The 25243-nt window shown below is 38.1% G+C and overlaps 2 protein-coding genes across 6 annotated transcripts; one reads left to right on the forward strand and one right to left on the reverse strand.

The window, feature by feature from the left end:
• Window positions 1–3271: 3271 nt before the first annotated feature.
• LOC111878926 (cullin-1) lies at window positions 3272–6698 on the forward strand. Of its 5 annotated transcripts, none has more exons than XM_023875421.3 (10): window positions 3272–3452; window positions 3526–3639; window positions 3900–4007; window positions 4150–4249; window positions 4368–4553; window positions 4636–4683; window positions 4793–4993; window positions 5185–5262; window positions 6104–6193; window positions 6433–6698. In XM_023875421.3, exons 3-10 carry the CDS (start codon window positions 3928–3930, stop codon window positions 6487–6489), a joined length of 840 nt encoding a protein of 279 aa, XP_023731189.1. In that variant the 5' UTR covers window positions 3272–3452; window positions 3526–3639; window positions 3900–3927; the 3' UTR covers window positions 6490–6698. The 5 variants fall into 5 exon arrangements, with proteins under 5 accessions (XP_023731189.1, XP_023731188.1, XP_023731185.1 ...); XM_023875417.3 differs by having other exon boundaries at window positions 3273–3452; window positions 3900–4058; XM_023875419.3 differs by having other exon boundaries at window positions 3273–3452; window positions 3548–3639; window positions 3900–4058.
• Window positions 6699–6705: 7 nt separating this feature from the next.
• On the reverse strand, window positions 6706–11595 carry LOC111878925 (probable linoleate 9S-lipoxygenase 5). Its single transcript, XM_052767338.1, has 9 exons — window positions 11181–11595; window positions 10451–10746; window positions 9712–9952; window positions 9186–9596; window positions 9021–9106; window positions 8714–8821; window positions 8322–8626; window positions 7806–8069; window positions 6706–7647 (listed from the first exon to the last, which is right to left on the reverse strand). Exons 1-9 carry the CDS (start codon window positions 11344–11346, stop codon window positions 6894–6896), a joined length of 2631 nt encoding a protein of 876 aa, XP_052623298.1. The 5' UTR covers window positions 11347–11595; the 3' UTR covers window positions 6706–6893.
• Between the last annotated feature and the right edge of the window lie 13648 nt (window positions 11596–25243).

Genomic DNA, 25243 nt, shown 5'->3' on the forward strand with positions numbered 1-25243 from the left:
AGAGTAAAATCATGCCTTAAGCATGAGTTTACGGCCACAAGGGAGTTTACGGCCCAAACTCCAAAAGTTTGGCCATGAACTCCTTATTAGGGTGCTAAGTGTGGGTTTGCTACTCCAAGACCCGAGAAAGTACTTCCTTTCATTCGTTCGTTTGAAGAATAAATACTAAAAACACCCAAAACGAACTTTAAACTAGCTAACAATTATCAAAAATGTATTTGACTTTTATTTGAAGTGCTTGACTGTAGGGTTTGTACATGTGAAAATTTCGGGTTGTCACAGATATGTGGACATTAAGATGATTAAATAGGGTGCAAAACCCCGAATTTAGGGTTTCCCAAACCCAGACTAACTCATCGAGTTGGTCCTCCCCAACTCGTCGAGTAGGTTTCTCAACTCGCGTCCAATCTTATTCTTACTTGTCGAGTTATCCCTCTTGGACTCGACGAGTTGACCTTCAGTTTACCTATTATCTTTCCTTAATTAGTATTCCAGATTCTGGGTGTTACAATAAATGAGATTGATCGTGATCCATATCTCATGTTCAACATGATGTCTGAGACAAATGAATAATTGATACCACACCTTTAGTAACAATTGCAGCTTAGAGCTCTTGGAATTGGCTGTTGATGAAATGACACCCTTCATATGTTGTTAGGGGCAGTAGCCCGTTGCTAGATGTCAGCTACTATCTATATCAGTCTATAAAGAATCTTGTGCAAGTGGGAGATTAGTGGATCTATATGCCCAAGAATCATTATGGAGTAATATTGCTAATAATATATGATCCTATATGGTCACGCCTTTAGCAAGTTGGCACATTTTGTATATTTATTATTAATATGATTATTAATAAATAATATCAATTCTTGTATTTAATTAGGGAATACTTATTGTATTGTGAAAATAATAATTATAAGAGAGTATTACTAGTTATTTTTTCATATGGTATGAATTAGTAAGTCATGCACAACAGTTTGAACTAGTTGGATTCTTTTTTTCTTTTACCTAAAGACAAAGTTTATATTTTATAAACTTCGAGTTTATAAAAAATAAAGAATCTTTCTTTTTATAAGGCATAATGATGGCGTGGGAGGTTGCTTTTTCAACTTTCCACCTTTTGTCTCCCATGCTTCTAAAGGTTACCATTACTTTAGATTATTTTAATGGTTATGCCTTACTTTTCATGGACTATATAAGAGATGCATGACGCTTGCATTTTTTCAAGAGTGAAGCTCTTTTTCTTCCTTTCTTTCTCTCTAAAACCATGGGTTTTCTACTCCTCTCCCCCCCTCTCTTTCTCTCTTGAAGTTAGTTTGATGGTTTAGAAGACCTCTTGATTTGTTTCCTTTAATGCTTAACTGAGTTAAACACTTAAAGGCTTTAGACACTCAAGAATATAAGAAGGAACTAGCATTCCAAGTGCCTTAATCTTAATGGTGGATACTTGTAGAGAAGATCATACACTTTGATCTTTTGTTATCTTCATCAACACCCCAAAACCAAGTAGGTTCAAAGGCTTCAAAGATTATATCTAAAACATCATATGGTTGGTGTTATTTCATTCTAACCTCTATAAATGGATCCATGATGGTTCGGTTTTGTTATGAACTAAAAATAAACTTGTTATTTTTAAAGTCTTCCGTTGCCGCTTTTTTATTAAAAAAACAAACTTTTATATCGTATCAAAATCCACATGCTAGTTGTCTGTGTGACTTTTGCATGTATGATATCTGATATGTATATCGGGCGGAGCTCGATGCCGGGCAGGGTCTGATGATTATATTGTATGCTATTTATCTTTGTGATTCTTGCATGTGTTTATGTGTTTGTATGTATACCGGGCGGGGCCTGATGACTAACAGATCTATTCCGAGCAGGGCTCGATGTCGGGCGGGGCTCATTATATGCTTAATATGTATGGTATGTGGTATTTTGGGGAACTCACTAATCTTTGTGAGTACGATTTCAGTTTATGTTTAAGATACTTCTGGTTCGAAGGGGAAGCACTCGGGATGACTGCATTGCACACACTGCATTTTTCCGCATTTTATATGACTCGGATGTATTTTGGATGTTTATTAACATACTCTAATTCCTCTATGGTTTTATGATATTGATTTGGATAATGGTTTTATTAATATAAAAGTCAAAATTTTTTGTCTTAATTTTTGGGACGTTACAGTTAACCCTAATAGAGCTAGGTGTTGTCTTTGTGACCTGTTATCTTTGTGAGAACCATCTATCTTAGTGAAAGTATCTTTGTGATCATTTTGTTTTTTGTTCTTTGTTTGTTCTTCATTATTCATATTTAAGTGTGTCAGATTGATACAAACGTTCAGAGAGCGAGAGAGAGAGAGAGAGAGAGAGAGAGAGAGAGAGAGGGGGGGAGGGGGGAAGGATATTTTATAAATAATAATAATTTGACCTAAAATGTAAATAAGGCCAAACCCATAAATTGTGCCGAAAAACTTGCCATTGAGGTAATGACGATTTTATAGCGAATCTGATATAGGAACTAGCCTATGAAAAAAAATTCTTCCTACAGGACCTCATGTTTGGTTTACCTAACGACTATAAGGTAAATAATGAATTAGTCTTTACAACTTAAGAATCTTCTACTTAGAGGGTGATGAACACATTTGTTGTCATCCATTCTAGAACTTTGTAACCTCCATTGTCTCTCTAGTCTCGACCTTGTCTTTAAGTACTTAGAAGGCTAGTTGAAGTATGCACAAGTTCAAATTCTCTATAGTCACCAACTTAGTAAACATATTTGTTGAATTCTTCATACAAAGTATTTTCTTAAGGTTAAGAGTTTCACCGCTAATCATTTTCTTGATAAAATGGTACCTCGACTGAATGTGTTTCGTCCTACTGTGAAACACTAGATTTTTTGTCAATTGAATTGCATTCTAGTTGTCACAATGTAGTACACAATCTTCTTATGACATCCCAAATTCTTATAGAAAGTCATTCAACCATATCTTATGTTTCGATGGTTGAAAAACTCTTTTGCTTGCCCTTCGGCTATATGGTCAAATAATGATGAATCAATCTTCTTATAAAGTCATTTGCTCACCCTCGGTTAGATATGTTGTAACAAGTTAGAAATAACTTTATTATTAAAATAATAATTTTTTTTATTGTAAACTTCGATAAAAAAAATATTTACTGTCTTTTTTTACAAATAAATTAATTAGGGTTGACCATGTGATTAGTTAGGAAGAGACCATGTTTTGGAGGGAGATCAGATGACATCCGCCATTATACTAAAACGCTGCGTTTCGATCTTTGAAAATGGAAAAAGTGTATGTGTGTGTATGTATGTATAGGTAGTGGTCGACAACCTCATTTCACTCCGACAAGCACTGGTGTCAGTGTCACCGTCGAGGCGCATTCTCAGGCAATTTCCAACTTCTGAATAACACACACAAGTCTCGTTGCTTCGAGTAAACCTCTAAACCCTAGTTTTTTTTTGCATCAGTGATTTGCTAAATTTTCATTGATATTCATCATCTATAGTTATGTGCGGATGTATGCTCAGTAAATTTTACCCAATTTCGAAATGTTGATGGAGAAGTTCCCAAAACCCTAGATTGTTCACCTTGCGGAGTACGCACAAACGAACTAGTACAGGTATTGCCTGCTGACTGAGTGGCTGGCATTGTTCATGCTTATCAAGGGGATTTTGATCTCCTAGAGCTACCACACAAGCTCTATTGGTTCGGATTTCGAATTGTATCTGGTTTTTTATGGATTTCATTTCGTGTAGGGTGGTAATGTGGTATGTTCGAGCATTATCTGAAAGAGCCCGGATTATAGTGTTAATTAGTGGTTTGTTTATATTTTATTTTCATCTGTTTGTAAATGAGGCTTAGATTCGTTTCTGGTTTCAGAATTTGTTGAAGAACTGTTGGATACAAGATGAAGAAAAAATTGACACCGGAAGAAGGCTTAAGTATATTGAATGAAGGAATTTCAAAGGCCTTTATGATACTGGATGGGTACCCCACCAGTGCATTATTTACTTGTGAAGAATACATGAAACTCTACGAGTATCCTTCTGATATAAAACAATCTTTGCTTCCTTGATATATACTTTTACATACTTATATATTCTGATTATATATCCTTTACTCTTGGCAGCTGTGTGTATGATATGTGTGTTCAACATCCTCCTTATGAATACTGTGCAAAGCTCTATGACATATTCAAGAAAGCTTTGGAAGATGGCATTACTTCAAGGGTGAGACTTCAAATTCTCTGCAACTTCTATAGCTTGTTCATCTTACTTCTATGCATTATGGTGAAGTTTAGAGTCTATATTACTATCATATATATATAAAGTGTTGGAATGAACTCAGGTGATCCCAGCTGTGAAAGATAAATCACATATCTTTCTGTTATACGAGCTTTGGAACATGTGGTCAAAATACAAAATCATGGCAAAATGTCTTGGAGGTTTCTTCTTGTACCTTGATCGATACTTTGTTGAAGATCGAAAAGCAGCTTCTCTTAGTAATCTCTCCATTTCTTGCTTCCATGATCTGGTAAACTAAACATCAACATCACCATTAAACTTTTTACTATTGCCTAATTTCTTGAATTCTAAGTTTTTGTTATGCATATCAGGTGTGCATTGAATTGTATCCCAAGTTATTAGAAGCTGCAATTTGTCTAGTATGTTTGAAGAACCATGATGAATTACAATTTTACCCTTGTTTGCTTAGAGGAATATCTGACTTTTACTTTTTTTTTTTTTTTTTTTTTTTTTTTTTTTTTTTTACAGATCAATGAGGATCGTGATGGTAAATCGGTTTGCAGGGATTTGCTAAAACATGTTTCAACTTTTTTTGTGGAAATTGGGAGGGGGGATATGTGCTATTATGAGAACTTTGAGGGAGCAGTACTATCAAGTACTGAAAATTACTACAACTTCTTGGTTCCACAGTGGCTTCAGCATTACTCATCTGCTGATTATGTTTTGAAGGTCATATTTTGAGTAAATTACATTTTTGGTCCCTCTGCTAGATCAGGTTCTTTAGGTGTTGTCCAAAATAAAATCTTTTTTCCATAAAGATTTCTTTTTTGGGCAATGTTCTATAAAAATAAAAATGATATTGCATAGGGACCAAATTTGTAATTTATGCTTATATTTTACCTATGTTTTGTGTGTTTTAGGCTGAATATCGTTTGAGCCAGGAAAAAGAAAGAGCTAGCCAATTCTTACATCAAACCTCAGTGGAAAAGTTGCTAAGGGTAATCCTGTCACTATCTTCTTTTTTACTATTTTGGTCTAAAAATGATGTCACTATCATCTCTAAATGTTGTTTACACTAAAACAGAATATTTTTTAGTATCTTTCTTTTTTATGTTTGATTATAGAGTTTCAATAAAACCCTTGTACTTATTAGTTTTAAATAGACTAAATTACAAATTTGCTCCTTCATTTTACTCAAAATCTCAAGTTTGATCCAATTTATGAAAATTTCCCCAAGTTGTCCCGAAATTTGTGCTTTGTTGTGGATAATGTCCATGTGCTTTACTCAAAATCACAAACTTGATCCAGTTAAAGGCTTGCTTGTTGTTGTCAGAGGGACTAAATCCACAACGAAATGCAAACATAAGGATGATTCCGACAAAATTTCAAAACTTGGGGTAAACTTGCTCTTTTTTTTGAGTAAATCACAGGGACCAAGTTGTAATTTTATGCCCATTTTTTATATTTGGGTGCTTAGTACATGCATATTTAACTTCTTCCTTAAGTAATCTTTGATGTATTAAAATATATATATATATATATATATATATATATATATATATATATATATATATATATATATATATATATGTTTTGTACTTCAAATATAAATGTTATTGTTTATTCAAATAAAGTCAACAATAATTTAAATAAGTTGCATATGTCAGAGTAATTAAGAATACAGAATTGATATAAATCTAGTTTATTAAAATATCATTATACAATAACTGAAAGTAAAAGTAAATAAATCTCAAAACAGTTGTCTTACTCCACACACTCCACTTTTTTTCTTTTTTTAATCTCTGAAAATGTTTAGAATGCATCTTAATATTCTTGCAGTTGGTCCACGGGCTGTTATTAGGTCAAACTGCAAACCAACTTCATGAGAAACAGAAGGCTGAGTCTGGTGATGCCTCAGTCTCATATCAGGCATGTTCAACCACCAAAAAACAAAAAAAAATGAAAATCACAAGCAGACGGGGACAGTTACAGTGACAGTGACAAAATTCTTGTACCACCCAAAAAGGCGGGACATGGACTTACTCTCGAGTCTCTTGTTTGTGCAAAAAGACGTTATTGCCCTTATATATATATATATATATATATATATTGATTATTGAAAATAGCTCTAGAAAGCTTATTGGTTTAAATTTCATGTTAAAATGCAGGATGTGCTATCGCGCTGTGCGGGTTTGAATCTTGGTGAAGGGAGTTCTCCTGCATGATGTTGTTGGATGTGAGTTTGTAGTTGATCATGAACCTTAGTGATTGCATCAAATGAAATACAGATAGATAGATATGTGCACATGTTTTGACTCTTTTAACGACTTGTATCAAGTGTCTTACCATGTGGTTATCAGATGACTTGAATTAATAGGACTCATTTTGTGGTGGCCTACTTTTTATGAAAAACAACGAAATTGAAATTGACGAACTACTGATTTCCCAAATGCATCATTATTGATAATTTATTAAATTATATACAAAATGTCAAACCCAAACTTACCAACTATTAGTTTATTGTCACAAACTAACATGTTACACAACAAAAACAAGATGTCAAACCTAAAAAACCTTCAACACACCATACTTCAAAGGTAACTCACAATACCTATGACCAAATCCCACTTCAAATTGAGACACTATTTGGAATCCCACGACCCGTAAGCCCGATTTCGCTACTCGGATAAAGCAAAGTATAAGGCATTTTAGCGGGCCCATTCCTATTCTTCAATTTCTCATCCAAATTCATCTCCAAAATCCTTCCTTCAATCTCCCTCAAATCCTCCCCAAATTTCTCAAACGCATCCAACGCCACGTCATCAGTTGTCCACTCGGGCGTATCCCGTTGCCCTAAAAACACCTCATCCGCCGAATGCCTTGACAAAATCTCAATCAACGAAATCCCAAGCACGCTTTGAAGCTGCGGTGTCACGGTTTTCAAAAACGCCTTCTCGGGGTCCGTCTCGAGCTCGTCATAGTCAGCAGACGGCGGTTCAGGTATGAACCGACGACTCGTAGCGGGTCGGTTTGGGAGGTACCCTCCGTAAGGGTACTGCCCAAAGTTGACCGCTGCGTGTAAGGCGGAAGCGGTCCATATGATGATGGTGCATGATTGGATGAGGTCATCAAGGGCTTGCATTGTGGGCCACCACGTTTCGTGTTTTTTGTCCCCGTGGCCCTTGGTTCGGACCTCGGTCCACCATTGTTGAAGCTCGGTGTCGTTTTGTATTTCATTGTTGTTTTTGTAGTAGATGTTAATGTAGTTGGTTACCCATGATTTTATTGCGGACCATACCTCGAGCCCATCAACTGCAAACGGGTAGTCTTGGATAATGAGGCGGATCCCATGGCGGGAGGATGGGTCCTCTACGGCTAATCCTCTAAAATAACAAAAATAGGTTAAAACTAAAAAAAATAGTAACGTACTTTCATTGATTTTGTTGTCAATAAATAGCGAGACAAATCAACAAATATCTTCTTCATGTTATCATAGACTAAAGATCAAAAGCTAGAAAAAGTTGGTCTTTTTATGGTATACCTTTTGACAAGATCAGCAGGAAGTGCTTGTTCTGTGAAAGCCCATTCTTTGTACATATTACACGACAATTCCATGGCATATTTGTCAGGAAAAACCGTTTTTTCAAGAAGTCCACCAGCATTTATGAGTGTTTGGCGTGCAAGGGCATTAATATTCATCGTGTCACGGAAATGTGGATGCAATAGTTTATGAATTGGATGAAGTACACTTAGCTGCCTATTTGTTGCAATTATAAATGGCTCCATTGAAGCATGAGTATGCAACCTGCATTGTAACTCAAATTTAGAACTCATTCCATACATGATACATCTTCTAATTTTATTCATCTTTTAGGGTTTAGGGTTTTCTAATGGTTTTATACTATGTTTGGCATGCATTGGACTGACCGACACTGATATCAATGTGACAAAAAGTTGCAATTTTTGTTCCATTGATGTCAGTCTTAGTACATGAAAAACACACAGTACAACCTGTTTAGTCATGTCAGTAGTGAATAAGGATTTAAAGAATCTTTACCAATGACAAACAAGTTGATGGTATCCCGAGTCATTTACATTAGCATATGCTTTTGCCAACAACCAAATTGTCCCTTTTGCCCCTTCTTTTGCAGGTGTGTGAACTGTACTAATAACTCCAAATTCATCACCATCTGGATGTGGCAAACTCAATTCGATTGCTACTGGCTTCAAAGTCCCATCTTTTTGCAAGAACAAGATGGTCCGTGTGGCGTATGTCTTGGTGGAAGTCTCATTTATACCCCTCAGATACGGCATCAATGGATCATGGTGATCTAGTATAAACAGCTTGTTACAACTGATCGCCTAAAACCAACAAACAATAAATTGCATAAATAAATTATATATTCGGATCATAAAACTTCAAATATCAGATCCATAATTGTTACTTACCTCCAAGACACTCAATCCATCTAACTGATGTTTTATGTGGTCTTCAGTCAATGTACTGTTTTGATTTCCGAATTTTCTAGGGTCTAACTTGCTACATGGAGGGAACTCCTGCAAGTAATGAAATTGTAAGTGGTCAATTAAAAAAATTAGCAATGTACTTTTATTTATTTGTGTATTATAGCATTCTACTTTCACTTATTTCTATTAAAATATTGTACTTTCAACTTTTTTCTTGTTAAGGCATTGTACAAAAAGACATAAATGCCCTCATCCTTGTCATTTGTTGAATAAAGAAGATGAAATTTACTTGGAGGCGTCGGATCACAACAGGGTTTATCCCTGCCAACATTTCTCTTCCAAATTCTTCATCTGTCCTCCATGCAGATTCATCTCCTGTTGGAATCATTAAACCAATGTCAACAGGGGAAAAAAAAAGACGTAAACGCCCTCATCATTGTATTAGAGAAAGTACCTTGGATTATTTGTGGGACAGGGAATTTTGACACGTGTTCTCCATCAGAACGAAACAATTCTCTGAAAAACTCAAATGGAATTTTCTCCCTGATGCTTTCTAGAAACTCAGATTTTGGTACTGGAAGTCCACCTTTATAAAGCTTAAGCACGTCTTCAAATGATGAAAACTCATTAAATCTGTTGCTTGGTATATTTTCAAATTTGTGTTTCAGAATATTTTCAAGCGTCCCCACTATTTCATCTGAAATCTTGTCCAAAACAGCTTCAAAACCAGGTAGTAACCCTTGAGATACGAGTTTTATCCCATAAGCATAAACATCTCCCATCTTCAAGTCACTAAACCTTTCATCCCTCGGGACATAAATCGTTAAACTCTGCAGAATCGGAACCCTGCTTTCTGTGTCTGGATCTGTTGTTTAAAAAATATTTCAGAAAATAGTGTCTGTGACTGTATGTATTAAGCCAAATATTTCAGAAACAACCATGGATTAAGTGCTTAAGCCGATTAAGAAAGAATTTGCAACCTGTTTTTGATGGAGGTCGGCCTGTTCTACACCTACGAGGATAAGGGTAGTCAGGGGTCCCACCAAAAGTAGGGCGGACATGGTCTGAACCTTTGTCTGGTTCACTTAAGTCATTATAGACATCATAGTCATACACTCTCTCCCACTCTTCACGCTTTCCTGTCCCATTTCCTCTTAACTCCTCCAACTCTTCCTCTCTGTAATGGCGTAAACCCTCTGGTGTCTTCCATGGAAGATATGTCTGTAACCAAAATAATCATGTTTTAGAATTCTACTTTAAAAAATGTCAAATCATAGTGTTGTACTTTTACGCCACTTTTGTATTGTGGAATCAAACTTTCCTATGATGATGAGACGTTTGGTTGCGTTGGAATCTAATTCCGTTCTCTCTTATTTTATTAAAATGAAAAAGATTCCTTCTACACTATGTATATTAAACTCCAACAATATCTTGGTGTGGATATTATTTTTCAAAATTGATTGTGGAACAAAATGGATCTTGTATTTGGATGACTTTGATATAACTGGGAGGATTTTTCATGGTTGTAATAGGAAGAAACAAAAGTAGGATAGTAAAAGTCTAAAGTAAAAAAAAGTCAATGGAAGCCTGCTGCTGGATCTGATTAACTCTATGAAAAAAATAGCCGAATTAAAGATGAGGGTAGCAAAAAGATGAGAAAGTCAATGATGAGGGTAATCTACTACTCTATCAAAATCATTTTTTAATACTAAAATTTACCTGATTAGAGAAGAAAATGCGATATTGCTTGTTGTAATGTTCTTCTGGGTAGACCCAAGAATTGCAGATGAAATGAACACGACCACAATTTGGAACATCTTCTAATGTCAAAGTTTTAAGGTAGAATTCTGAGTTGTGTCTGTTGGTGATCAAGAAAGCCCCTGGAACCCCGATTTCTTCTTCCCAATCGAAGTCTAAATCGAAGGTTGAATCGCCTTTTGTTGAACGAGTGATCACTGTGCTCACCCAGTTCTTCAAGTTTGTCTCTTTTCCTAGCTTCCCTCTGATACCCCTGACTGAAATTAGCAAAAAAATTCGTTAATTAAGTTATTAAACTGCATGATTTTAAACAGATAATTAACTGGTGATGCAAGGAATTGAGAGATACTTCGATCGCCGTACTAATGGTGATCTTGAGAGCTTTGATGGATTTGTACAGTACAATCCGTACAATGTGTGCAATCCAATAAAGCTTCGAGTTGAATTATGGATGCATCCACCGGCCCACCGACATCGTCGCGGTCAACGGTGGTTTTACAGATTTACTGAGTTGTACTGTACAACTCACTGAAGCATATAATCGAACACTTGGAATGCCACATGGTCATGAACCACAAGTCCAGATAGTGTGGATGGGTGACTATTATTGCTTTATTGGGTTGTACGTTACAACCCAACGAAGCATCCAATTACAAAATCAGAGAAAATCTAATCGATCAAAGACGCTTACCGGTAGATTCACAGTGGGCGGCACTGATGAGTTGCAGAGAAACTTTCCGGCCCAGAAGAACCTCGTCTTTGATGGTGGAAATGGAGTGATTGTTCATCAAAACCAATGTCCCCTTCACCTTCTTATCTTCAATTTTGATTCTTTTCCTCCGGTCAACGTCAGCCATGGCGGAGGATCAGGAGCTTCTTAAAGTAATGGAAATCAAAGGGTGTGTGGTTGTGGAAGTGGGATTTGATTAATTGATGGAAAGCGAGAAGAAGTGATGGATATTTATAGGAAGTGAAGGAGAGAGTCATCAAACAATGGTGATGACACTGAAGCTTCCCGGCTTTGATTGAAGACATAAACCAGTGGGAATATAATATTTGACTGCTTTCGCTAGATTTCTACTTTGTTTTAGCTATATGACAGAATCATATCTCTAACTTTGTTCAACTCGTTTACTATGTTTTGGAAATTAGCGTACGTTTGTACGTAGTTGACAAGAGAACTCAATGCCCCTAATTACAATTAATGCATCTGTTATTAAATGCTGCGTAACTAACTATTATTATACTTTTTAAGTAAAAATTCTAAACTATATGTGTTGATGTAACGTTAACATCATGCATCTGTTATTTATTAAGGGTTGTAAGGATGGATTACATTTGTTGACAATATGTGTTGTATATGCCTAGGTGGTATGCCATATTTCTAGCAACCATATATATCTAAAAGTTAAGTCTACCTCAACATTACATCAACATCACTTTCCTACCATTTATTCTAAGAAATAACCGTAATCATGACGCCCTAAAAGAATTTCCATGTTACAATTAAAAAAATACAAATTTTGTGTAATATTTTAATTACGACAAAATTACAAAAATGGTCCGTGTAGTTTGAAATTTTTTATGGTTTTGGTTCAAATAAGTTTTGCATTGCAGCAGTGGTTCAATTTCAGATATTTTGTGTGGTTTTGGTCCCTATGATTGGTATTTCTATGTAATTTTGATCCATACTCCACCTGAAATGACCAATATGCCATTAAATATTTCCTTTTTAACTTATGTTATTTCATTTATTATTATTTTAATTAAGAGAAAAAGAAAAAGAAATTATCACCCCGTACCCCACCCATTTATCTCTCATCCTACCACTATCGCCATTCCCGACCACCATTCGCCGCCAACCATCTCCATCTCCCCTACCCTTACATCTCCTTCCTTAACCTCATAAGCCTCCACCACCAACCACCGGTCATCAGATTTTTTCTTCTAAACCCTACCAGATGCCTTTCCTTCCCAAATCTTGCCGGAAAAATCAAACCAAAAGCTTCGTCGAGCTCTGCCATCTTCTCACCATCCACGACGACCTGAAACATCGGAAAATCGATGGATTTAAAGAAGACGGTGAATGTTGAACCACAGACCCATCTTCTCCGGCGATGGTCTTGAACCATAAAATCGTTGTATGCGTTGAATGTGGCTTGATGTTGATTTTGTTGTCGAATAGTCAATGTGTGACATCCTCATTTTCACGGCTAGAAAAGACCAATTTTGTTTATGATTTATAAAAATCAGAGTACTTCTTTTAATAAAAATGTTGCGGAGTTTGTTCTCAGAAAAACATGATAAATACGTTATCAAAACATTTTTTTTTTTAGAAATGTATTTTATTCATTTTAAAACTTTGGGATGTCATAGTCAATATAAAAACATAATCATAAACAAAACTTACATTCATTAACACTAGTGATTTACATCTCCTTAATCTCTTAGTGTAATGTAACTTCATATCGACACCTATGATACAAATAGACTGAGTGGGCCAGGTTGGGAAACCTGGTGAGTATATAGGGATTTCAATCCCACAATGTTATATCATATATATAATTTAGAACTCACAAAACATACAATTTCACCATATATATAAGCAACTCTTACCCTACCCCGTCGATCCTCCCAACAATACTATCCATACTCTCGGACCTTAAATTTTACCTCTTACTTAATCCATACTCTCGGATATAATCCATGCTCTCAGATCAATGACTGTGCCCATTCCATACTCTCGGACTAAGGACAAATGTCTATGTCTAAATCCATACTTCCGGATTAATGACAAATAACTATGTTCTATCCATACTCCCAGACTAAGGACAACTGACTATGTCTTAACCCATACTCTCAGATTAATGATCAATGACTATGTCCAATCCATACTCTCGGGTTAGGGACACTGCCTATGTCTAATCCATGCTCCCGGATCAATGACATGTTTTAAAGTTCTATTCTTCGTGTATATCTCACTCGTTCTCATAAAGAGATACTACCCAATATTCCTCATAATTAATTTAGGTTTACTTTGTATCCTAAATCATCGTATATTATCATGTATGCTCTTTACCACGTATTTCAGGCAATATCAAATATTTCACACCAACAAACATTTAATACATTATTCAATACTTGTATGAAAATCATGTTCATGAAATGAACTATGCACTCACTTGTTAAAGTGATGATTCCAAACTCGGGCAGCGCTTCACTTCTAACGATTCTATTTTCCTTCGACGAAACCTAGCATTATTATCACTAAATTTTAGTCTAATATTTATTGCGACTAATTATTAGTTTAGATTCATCATTAACTCAAAGTCTACTTCATGATCTATTAAGTAAGGAACAACCAGGTATGATCATATCGGAGGTAGGGTCCGTTTGGTATACGAAGTATACTGTTTGGAAATCCTACTTTAAACACCTCACTAAATCACAACCTAGACATCATCCCCGTAAGTAGTTCAATCAGTATAACGACTTAGAATCACTGATAAATCTTATTTATAGGTTCATAATAACGATATTATATTTAAATATAAGCTATATTTAAAGTAAGGTAGCATAACTTACTTAGCTAGGAGTCGAGCTCTACATGGGCAGAACTTCGTCGCTAAATCTTTCTAAAAAAGATTCTTGTAGCGCTTCAGCGCTAACCTTACTATACTAAAAACTACAGAAATAGAAGTCGAATCACGAGAGACCGAAATGCTTGGGGGATAAGAAGAAAAAGACTCGTGAATCAAGAGAATGGTGCAAAAAATATGAGAGGCTAAAGGCTCTTATTTATAGTAATTGAATTTTTAAAAACCACCCTCCATATTTACTTAAATGACTAAACACCCATTTATAATACTATTTTAAATAGATTTAATGATATTTTTAATAAACCAATGTCGAAAGTACTCAACACTAGTCTTATAACGACCGCATCGTCGATACATTTCTAATGATATATACATATGTATATATATGTAGACGTATATATGATTTACACTTTATTTTAATACGTAAATGTGCTATTAAAAATTATAACTCGTTCATACGAACTCTGTTTTTGACGTTCTTTATATTCACGTGTAGCTATCGACGAGATCTACAACTTTCGTTTAGACTCTGTCGGCTAATTTTGAATTTATATTTTGTCCATATTTTTATAAAATTAAATAATTTTGCTAAAATCATAACTCTCTCGTACGGACTTCGTTTTTTGTATTCTTTTTCTCAAAATTCTTATTTTAAGGAGTACTACGATTTTCATTTTTGTCGCATTAGTTAAAAGTCAACCATTCTCTTCGTAGCTTTTTACGTCATAGATTCGTTGTGCGCGGCTAACTTTTATATCTTATAAAAATAATATCTAATTCATATGAATTCAGATTTTGATTTGAAATTTATATTTTCGGGATCGGGACGACGTATACTTCCTATATATATATATATATATATATATATATATATTGGCGCACTTATTTTTACGATTTACGAACGATTTGACTGATTTTTTTTATTTTATTATATTATAATAATCATAAAACATATAATATTCAAATAATTATGTTTTATTACGTCAAAAAGGTTACAATTGTTAACCCCAACTATTACTTTGGTTAAGATTATTTATCCTAAATAATCTTCTATAAAAAATCATTTTTAATGCTTATTATATCTTAACTGACTAGCCCGAATCTGCGGGTGTTACAATTATCTCACCCTTAGGATGATTACGTCCCAGAATCATAAAAAACAGGGCTTGTATAATGAGTCCGTTCGTTTCCTTTCCATCCTAGGTGGTAATTGTAACTCTTATGTCATTTCAAATGAGTATCTAACTCTAGGACTCCTTGACTGTTGGCGGTGCGTAATCTTGCACCCCGCTCTTTATCCTATGTTGGAATTTCAATCTGAACCTTTGAGTTACAAGCTCAGTCTTTATTGGAAACTGCTGCTCTTTCTTAAACAAACATAAATTAAGATAAGTTCTTTACTTCAATTACCGTAATAAATCAATGGGTCATGTTCTAATGACCTCTCTTCGCATGATGCAACGCTTAAACTCAAGTCTTTTAGAGTCAAGTTCCACAATGTAATATACCTTCCTTTATGTTATAATGTGATATAATCACATTCTAGCATGTAGCACTTCTAGCTACAAGCTTCTTACTCTAACAATGATCACAACACTTCTATTGACCTCTTCAATTATCTTTCACTTCAATCTTCTGGCTTAAGTCGAATGTTACATCGACCTTGGTTCTCTAAACCAGGTAACATACTTGTCTTAATCGGATTCGATTTGATATGACCACTAAGGTCGGAATAACAATAATCTTCTTAGTCATTACCGAAACGATGGTAACGACATACTTGAACAAAACAAAATCAATTGCTAGCTTCTTGGTAACCTTTGTGACTTTCCCTAATCCAAGTGTGAGTCTTGTGCTTCCGGTAGTATAGGCCTCTACTACCATTCACACCTACTCATACTCGTCCCAAGTATTGTCTCATAGTTTTCCAAGTTGTTATTTCTTAAAAGCACAAAACAATTTAACACATACGAATGTGTCCAAATAATCATAAATATTTCCCTAGACCCTACTAGGAATTCTTCCATGCATATCTTCAACAACAATTCTACTTCAACTCGGTTGGTGATGGAAACACCAGACGATAGGACAACTTTAGGAATTACACCAATCGTTCTATCATCTCGCCAATCAAATGTGTACATTCGTACGTACCATACTCCTCTATAAGTAACGTTATTTTATCAAAATTATTCTGAAAGCAAGATACCACTCTTACGATATCTTCCGATAGGTATCATTTACTATCGTAAGCCTTATCATTTCCTCCATTTATTCAATTCGCTACGAGTCTTCACCAAGACGTTATGTTCACGCAAGCATGCATTCAGTGTATCGAGACGAGAATATATATATATATATATATATATATATATATATATATATATATATATATATATATATATAGATATATATATATAAGATTTAGACGCGTATTCCTCTTTATTACTCTGAAAAGTTACATGTCAGTCCTAAAATCGTAATTAAACGTTTAGAAATCTAAACACATAAAGTTTCTAGATCCGGTCGGTAACAGACCATAGATCCGATCAAATAATGGCATCATAAAGCATCACAAATCATCTAGCACATAAAGCAATTTGGGCATCTTCCCTAAATGAGCTAGTGCTCGTGTCTATTCATGTGCACTACCTAAAATATATTAGACACATTCCTGATGATCATCGCTTAGCATTCTAAGTTTAAGTCTAGAAATAAATTCATATTCCTAGTTCGCTTAAACTAATGCTCTGATACCAATTGTGACATCCCTATTTTCACGGCCAGAAAAGACCGATTTTTTTTATGCTTTATAAAAATCAGAGTACTTCTTTTAATAAAAATGTTGCAGAATTTGTTCCCAGAAAAACATGATAAATATGTTATCAAAGCATTTTTTTGAAGAAATGTATTTGATTCATTTTAAAACTTTGGGATGTCATCGTCAATATAGAAACATAAGCATAAACAGAACTTACATTCATTACCACTAGTGATTTACATCTCCTTAATCTCTCAGTGTAATGTAACTTCATATCCACACATGTGATACAAAAAGACTGAGTGGGTCAGGTTGGGAAACCTGGTGAGTACATAGGGATTTCAATCCCCCATTGTTATATTATATATATAATTTAGAACTCACAAAACATACAATTTCACCATATATATAAGCAACTCTTAGCCCACCCCGTCAATCCTCCCAACGACACTATCCATACTCTCATACCTTAAATTTTATCTCTTACTTAATCCATACTCTCAGATCTAATCCATGCTCTCAGATCAATGACTGTGCCTATTCCATACTCTCAGACTAAGGACAAATGTCTATGTCTAAATCCATACTCCCGGATTAATGACAAAATAACTACGTCCTATCCATACTCCCGGACTAAGGACAACTAACTATGTCTTAATCCATACTCCCGGATTAATGACAATTGACTATGTCCAATCCATACTCTTGGACTAGGGACAATGACTATGTCTAATCCATGCTCCTGGATGAATGACATATGTTAAAGTTCTATTCTCAATGTATATCTCACTCGTTCTCATAAAGAGATACTGCCCAATATTCCTCATAATTAATTTAGATTTACTATGGATCCTAAATCATCGTATATTACCAGGTATGTTCTTTAACACGTATTTAAGGCAATATCAAATATTTCACACAACAACAAACATTTAATACATTATTCAATACTTATATTAAAATCATGTTCATGAAAGGGACTATGTACTTATTTGTTAAAGTGATGATTCCAAACTCGGGCTGTGCTTCACTTATGACGATTCTATTTGTACCACCGAAACTTTTCAAAACAAAATTTTCATTTTCAAACATAAAAATCACATATCATATTTCCCGAAAATCTCAAGTATCAACATTAATACAATTTATTTATCAAAAGTTGTTTATCACATAAACCAGGATCCTCCAAGACATATCTCCAATGCGAGTGTGTGTTTAAATCAAGTCGGGGCCTTCTCGCGATCATCAGAACTACCCGAACACATAACACATAACATGGTAAGCACGAAAGTTAGTGAGTTCCCCAAAATACCACATACAGCTCATTAGCTACTCTAGGCCATAACTCAATAAGACCCTACGGTCAATGTGTCTTAGTGGGACCCTCCGGTTCCAACTCAGTAAGCTTATAATAACAATACTCAACATAAATCACAAAGACATAATGCAGAATATCAAATGCACAGATAATCACAATAAACAGCTCAATCACACAAGGTACCACTCATGGCAAGTATAGTGAGAAGACTCACCTTGCAAGAAGTGAGCAAAACTCGAACTCAAATCACCGGTCTAGCCTCCGCCTAACATACACGACAATTATCCATAATTAATCATGGCTCTCAAGAGGCTACACTACCTCACAGAAGGGCAAAAGACCATTTTACCCCTCAATGGCCATAAATGTCCATAAATTGACCAAACCCTAAAAGTCAACGGCAGGGAGTACGCCGCGCGTAGCAGCTCCTTACGTTGAGCGTACTCGGCTGCCGTGCAGACATCGGGGATGCACGACCCCTACGCTGCGCGTACTGGAATTACGCCCGATGTATGCTCCAGTTTCACCCTTCTCACTTGTTTGGTCTTAAACAGTTAAGAGCTTGGCTCATATTTCATATCTATACTCTCTAATAGCTCTTAACCCATAAAGTCAGGGACTTTAAGCCTTTGCATGGATGGAAAGGTCCCAAACACACAAAACACTCACCCTCTGATGACAAAAAGCACATATCTCATGCATGGCTTGATCCTAACGTCCAAGATAGGATTTTTATGACACTACACCAGTAAATATACTCAAAGAGGGTGGATCATGGTCTCTGGAGTACAATATCACATAAAGTCTCCAACTTTTGGGACAAAACCCTAGAATACTCTACTAAGATTCAAAAACCAAAAGAGTGAGAAAGCTCTGAGCTTTATACCTCAAAATGAAGCTTCACACTAAGATAAGCTCAGATCCAAGGCCTGAAATCCCACTCCTTCTTCTTCTTCAAGACTCCTTCTTCACTCCAAAGAAACTCAAGAATGCTCCCACGACTCCAAATGGAAACACAAGCTCTAAGAACGAAAACTAGGGTTTAGGAGGGTTGGTGACTGAGAATGGTGGCCAGGAATGAGGCCATCATTGCCTTTAAATAGGGGTCTCACCCTAAATTAGGGTTTTCACTCTAAGCCTAGTATGCTCAGCGTACCCTCTGGTACGCCCAACGTACTAGGTGGCTTCCTCGTCAAATGCACGCATATGAGTACGCTAAGCATACACTCACGTACGCGTCACGTACTCATTCACCACCTTTTCTCATAAGGGACTAAAATGGCTAATTACTCAAAAGAAAAAGGGTTACGAGGTATACCTGGACTCGGGATGTTATAATTCTCCCCCACTAGGATCAGACTTCGCCCTCGTAATCATGCTTCGAAAATAATTCGGGATATTGCTCTCGTATTTCTGAATCCGACTCCTAAGTGGACTCGGACCCTCTACGATGTTGCCACTGCACCCGAACCAGGGGCACCTCTTTGTTCCTTAGATTCTTCACCTTCCGCTCCAAAATCGCGATCGGCCTCTCGATGTAATTCTGGATCACATCTACCTGAATGTCCGGTAGGGGTACCATTGCCGTCTCATCAGCTACACACTTCCTTAACTACATGGAAGGTGTTATGAATATGACTCAACTCTATAGGTAGCTCCAACCGGTATGCTACCCTACCCACCCTAGCGGTCACTCTGAAAGGAATGATGTACTGGGGCCCCAACTTGCCCCTCTTCCTTAATCGAATCACCCCTTTCCATGGGGATACCTTTAAGAGCACAAAATCTCCGACCTGGAACTCCAGGTCGGATCGCCGCCTATCTGCATAACTCTTCTGGCGACTCTGGGCCGTCAGTAATCTTTGTCTAACCTGTTGAATCTGCTAAGTCGTCTTCAACACAATCTCAGTGCCGCCCATCACTCGCTGCCCTACCTCTCCCCAACAAATGGGAGTCCGACACTTCCTACCATAAAGAAGCTCAAAGGGAGGCATATCAATACTCGAATGATGGCTTTTGTTGTAAGAAAACTCAACCAATGGCAAATATGTGTGCCAAATTCCTTCGAAGTCCATCACACATGCTCTCAGCATGTCCTCAAGCGTCTGAATCATCTGCTCGCTCTGCCCGTCTATCTGCGGATGGTATGCGGTGCTGAAGTGCAACCGTGTACCCAACTCCTCATGAAATTTCTTCCAGAACCTAGAAGTAAAGCGCACGTATCGGTCTGACACTATCGAGGTCGGCACTCCATGCCGATCTACCACCTCCCTCACATAAATCTCGGCCAGTCTCTCCACATAAGAACTCTCACTAATAGCAAGGAAGTGAGCACTCTTTGTCAACCGGTCCATAATTATACAAATCACGTCAACCTCATGCACAGTTCTCGGTAACTTGGTGTTAAAGTCTATAGAAATATGTTCCCACTTCCACTGGGAAATCTACAAAGGCTGTAATGGACCATGTGGCCGCTGGTGCTCCGCCTTAACCCGACGACAGGTCAAACACCTCCTCTCTACAACCCATGCCACGTCCCTCTTCATACATGGCCATCAATAGTCTCTCTTCATGTCTAAATACATCTTAGTGGCCCCTGGATGGATCAAGAATCTTGATCTATGCGCCTCCTCCATCAGAATACAGTGAGCTCCACCTGTATAGGGCACCCAAATCCGCCCGTGGAAGGTCATAAGCCCACGATTTTCCGTCACAAACTTGGATGCCTGTCCAACCACATGCTCTCTCTTGCGGTTCTCTGACCTCATAGCCTCAACATGGGCCTCTAGGAAGGTATCTAATATTGGAGTCATCACTATCATCCTCATACATACATCTCGGATCGGAGCACTCTTTGCTCTGTGGCTCAAGGCATCGGCTACCACATTAGCCTTGCCTGGGTGGTATAAGATCTCACAGTCGTAGACTTTCACTACATCCAACCATCTCATATGTCTCATATTTAAATTGGGCTGATCCATCAGATACTTCAGGCTCTTATGGTCTGTGTATATGGTACACCGGACACCATAAAGATAGTGGCGCCAAATCTTGAGGGCAAACACCACTGCCCCTAACTCCAAATCATGAGTGGGGTATCTTATCTCATGAGGCTTCAGTTGCCTCGACGCATATGCTATCACATGACCCCTCTGCACCAACACTGCACCCATCCCCGAAATAGACACATCACAGAAAACTACAAAGTCCTCCATTTCCTCCGGAAGAACCAATACTGGAGCTTCGCACAATCTCTGGCGAAGAGTCTCGAATGATGCCTACTGCTCAGGCCCCCAAACAAATCCAACACCCTTCCGGGTCAATCTGGTGAGAGGAACCGCAATCTTGGAGAAATCCTTGATAAATCTCCAATAGTAGCCGGCCAATCCAAGAAAACTCCTGATCTCGGATGGGGATCTCGGCACCTCCCATTGTATGACTGCCTAAATCTTGGCCAGATCGACCAAAATCTCATTCTGATTAACGAGGTGTCCCAGGAGCTGGACGTATCGTTACCAGAAATCACACTTTTAGAATTTGGCATAAAGTCTCTCCGACCTCAATACCCCAAGAACCTCACGTAGAAGCTCCTCATGCTGCTCCCTGGACTTCGAATAAGATATCATTGATGAACACGGTCATCGACTGGTCCAACATAGGCCTGTACACCCGGTTCATGAGATCCATGAACGCTGCCGGTGTGTTGGTGAGCCCGAAAGGCATCACCACAAACTCGTAATGCCCATAACGAGTCCTGAAGGCCGTATTCTGAATATCCTCCTCTTGCACTCTCATCTGGTGATACCCAGATCTCAAATCAATCTTGGAAAACCAATATGCCCATACAACTGATCAAACAAATCGTTGATCCTAGGAAGTGGATAACGGTTCTTGACCGTTAGCTTGTTCAACTCCCGGTAATCAATGCACATCCGATGTGAACCATCCTTTTTCCTGACGAAAAGGATCGGCGCTCCCCACGGCGAGCTACTCGGTCGAATAAATCCCTCCCCCATCAGATCCTGAAGCTGTGAGGATAACTCCTGCATCGCTAGCGGTGCAAGGTGATAAGGTGCCTTGGCGATTGGCGCCGCTCCCGGAACCAAATCAATCCGAAACTCCACTTGCCACTCAGGAGGCACACCTGGTAACTCCTCGAGAAAAACATCAGGAAACTTGCACACTATTGGGACCTCAGAAATAGAACTCGGCCTCTCTGAAACAATTCGCGTATCCATCATGTACGCCAGAAACCCATACAACCATGATGTAAACTCTGCCTTGCCCTGGCAGCAAAGCAGAAGGTTGACCCGGACCTAGTATCCTCGCCATACACGGTAAGCACTCCCCCACTGGAGTCTCGTATAGTAACCAACTAATGCTCACAGTCGATCAGTGCTCCAAAACGGCTCAACCAGTCCATGCCCACAATGATACAGACATCACCCATCACAATCGGTACTAGGTCAACCAGAAAATCGACACTAAAAATCTCCAGCACACATCCTCAGAATACACCAACAACAAAAATTGCATGCTTATCGGCTTTAGAAACCCTCCAAGGTCGACTCAACTCCTCGCGTCGAATACTGATGTGATGACTAAAAGCTAAAGACACGAAGGATCGACCCACACCCGAATCAAATAACACTAAAGTAGGTACATAATTCACAAGAAATGTACCTAGATATAGCACTGAATAAGCACAATAATTCTCATAAAAAACAATAAAGAAACATGTAGCAACCACGACATCAGGCGCTGCACGAACCTCCTCCGCTATCAGCTGAAAAGCTCTCCTACGAGCCTTCGGAGCCTCGATCTTCACCGGTCAAACATCAGCAGCACACAAAACAGCAGGAGCGGAACCCTGAGCTGATCCCTGAACAAGCTGAGGGCACTCGGCCTTTCGATGGCCGGTCTGATTGCAGTGAAAGCAGACTGCAAATCCCTTGGGGCAATCCTTCGCCATATGCCCCTCCTTGCCACACTTGTAGCAAATCCCAACCCTACAAGAACCCTCATGAATCTTGCCGCACTTACCACAAGTGCGGCCCTTTTGGCCTCCTGATCTCGAATCAGCGGGCTTAGCCCGCTTGGCTGCCGGTCTCTTCCCTGAGACTCCGCATCCTCCATAGCCTGGGTCTCTAACTCGATTCCCTCCTCCTGACATTTGCCTGAAGCTCTACAAATGTACGATAATATGAGTTCGCCACGAACTCTCGAATATCCCTCCTCAGAATGCTCAAATAACGGCTCATGCGTGCCTGCTCAGTCGACACATGCTCAGGACACAACAACGCTCTCTCATGAAACATTTGAGTAATCATAGTCACCGACTCCGTCTTCTGTCTAAGAGACAAAAACTCCTGGGCCAACCGTTCCCTCTCCACCGGGGGACCATACTCATCATGGAACATCATCACAAACCTCTGCAGGAGTAGAGCTGGCTGTCACAAATTTCCACCAGTCATTCGCCCCTAAGCGAAGTTGGTTCAGCGCGAACCGCACCCTCAAATGCTCTGGGCATGAACAGGTATAGAAACATCCCTCGATATCGGATATTTATCTCATCGCAACAATCGGATCTTGAGTCCCATCAAACTCTGATGGCTTCGTGATGCTGAACTCCCGATACAACAACGAGTCACCCCTGCCGCTTTGCAGCTGCGATAACTGCGGTGGCTGTAGCAGCCGCCGCCTCCAAAACAGCAACATATCGCTCATCAAATGTCTCGATCAGAGTGGTCTTAATAGACCCAAACATCTATGGAATAGCCTCCTGAATGGCTGTGGCCACCTCATCATGAATCATCCTGCGAATCTCGTTATCGCTAACTCCACTACTCTCTAGGGTGTGGTGCGTAGCTACGATGATGTATCTGAAACACAACACAAAATCATCAGAGACTCGCTCGAGTATACTCACAATCGATCACTTGCTCCTTATCATCCTATGGATTCGTACTTAGGCTGCCTGCAGGTCTGGTACTTTCACTAGTACGAGCCCAATACTACCTTCCACACCAAGTCCATAGTCACTCGAAGTCCTCCTCTTAGGATTCTAATTCACAAATACTCTATATCTCACGACTCACAGACTACTCTCTCGGAAGACTCCTCTTAATCTCATCTAGGTATCTCCTCCTAGATTATGTCTCGACTCAAAACTCAGCACATACTCAGAGCAAATATCAGATAACACTGATCAAGAACATCTCCTAGGCTAAGGCATCACAAATCAGGCAACTCTAGCCCTATAATATGAAATACCTAGCCTAATTTCTATCATGCAACCCTAACAGAATATTTCGAAATATCTCATAACACAAAGTAAGGGTATGTTGGGAAATCACCGTTCGGGTTCTGGCTGATTGTACACACCGCTCCAACTCATTTTCTCTTAAAGCTCTTTTTCGTTTTAGAAAAATCATTTCTTTTGAAAGTTTTTCTCAAATCCTCAGTTTGATTCCAAACACATCCGGAGGTGCATCCGAATCCCTCAAACCAAGGCTCTGATACCAACTTGTAACACCAAAATTTTTCAAAACAAAAATTTCATTTTCAAACATAAAAATCACATATCATATTACCCGAAAATCTCAAGTATCAACATTAATACAATTTATTTATCAAAAGTTGTTTATCACATAAACTAGGATCCTCCAAGACATATCTCCAATGCGAGTGTGTGTGTATAATCAAGCCGAGGCCTTCCTACGATCATCAAAACTACATGAACACATAACACATAACACAATAAGCACGAACATTAGTGAGTTCCCCAAAATACCACATACAGCTCATTAGCCACTCTAGGACATAACTCGATAAGACCCTCCGGTCAATGTGTCTCAGTGGGACCCTCCCGTCCCAACTCAGTAAGCTCATAATAACAATACTCAACATAAATCACAAAGACATAATGCAAAATATCAAATACACAGATAATCAAAATAAATAGCTCAATCACACAAGGTACCACTCAAGGAAAGTATAGTGAGAAGACTCACTTTGCAAGAAGTGAGCAAAACTCGAACTCAAATCACCGGTCTAGCCTCCGCCTAACATACACG

This window comes from Lactuca sativa, chromosome 9 (genome assembly GCF_002870075.4).
Source record: "Lactuca sativa cultivar Salinas chromosome 9, Lsat_Salinas_v11, whole genome shotgun sequence".
In the NCBI taxonomy this organism is placed as follows: domain Eukaryota; kingdom Viridiplantae; phylum Streptophyta; class Magnoliopsida; order Asterales; family Asteraceae; genus Lactuca; species Lactuca sativa.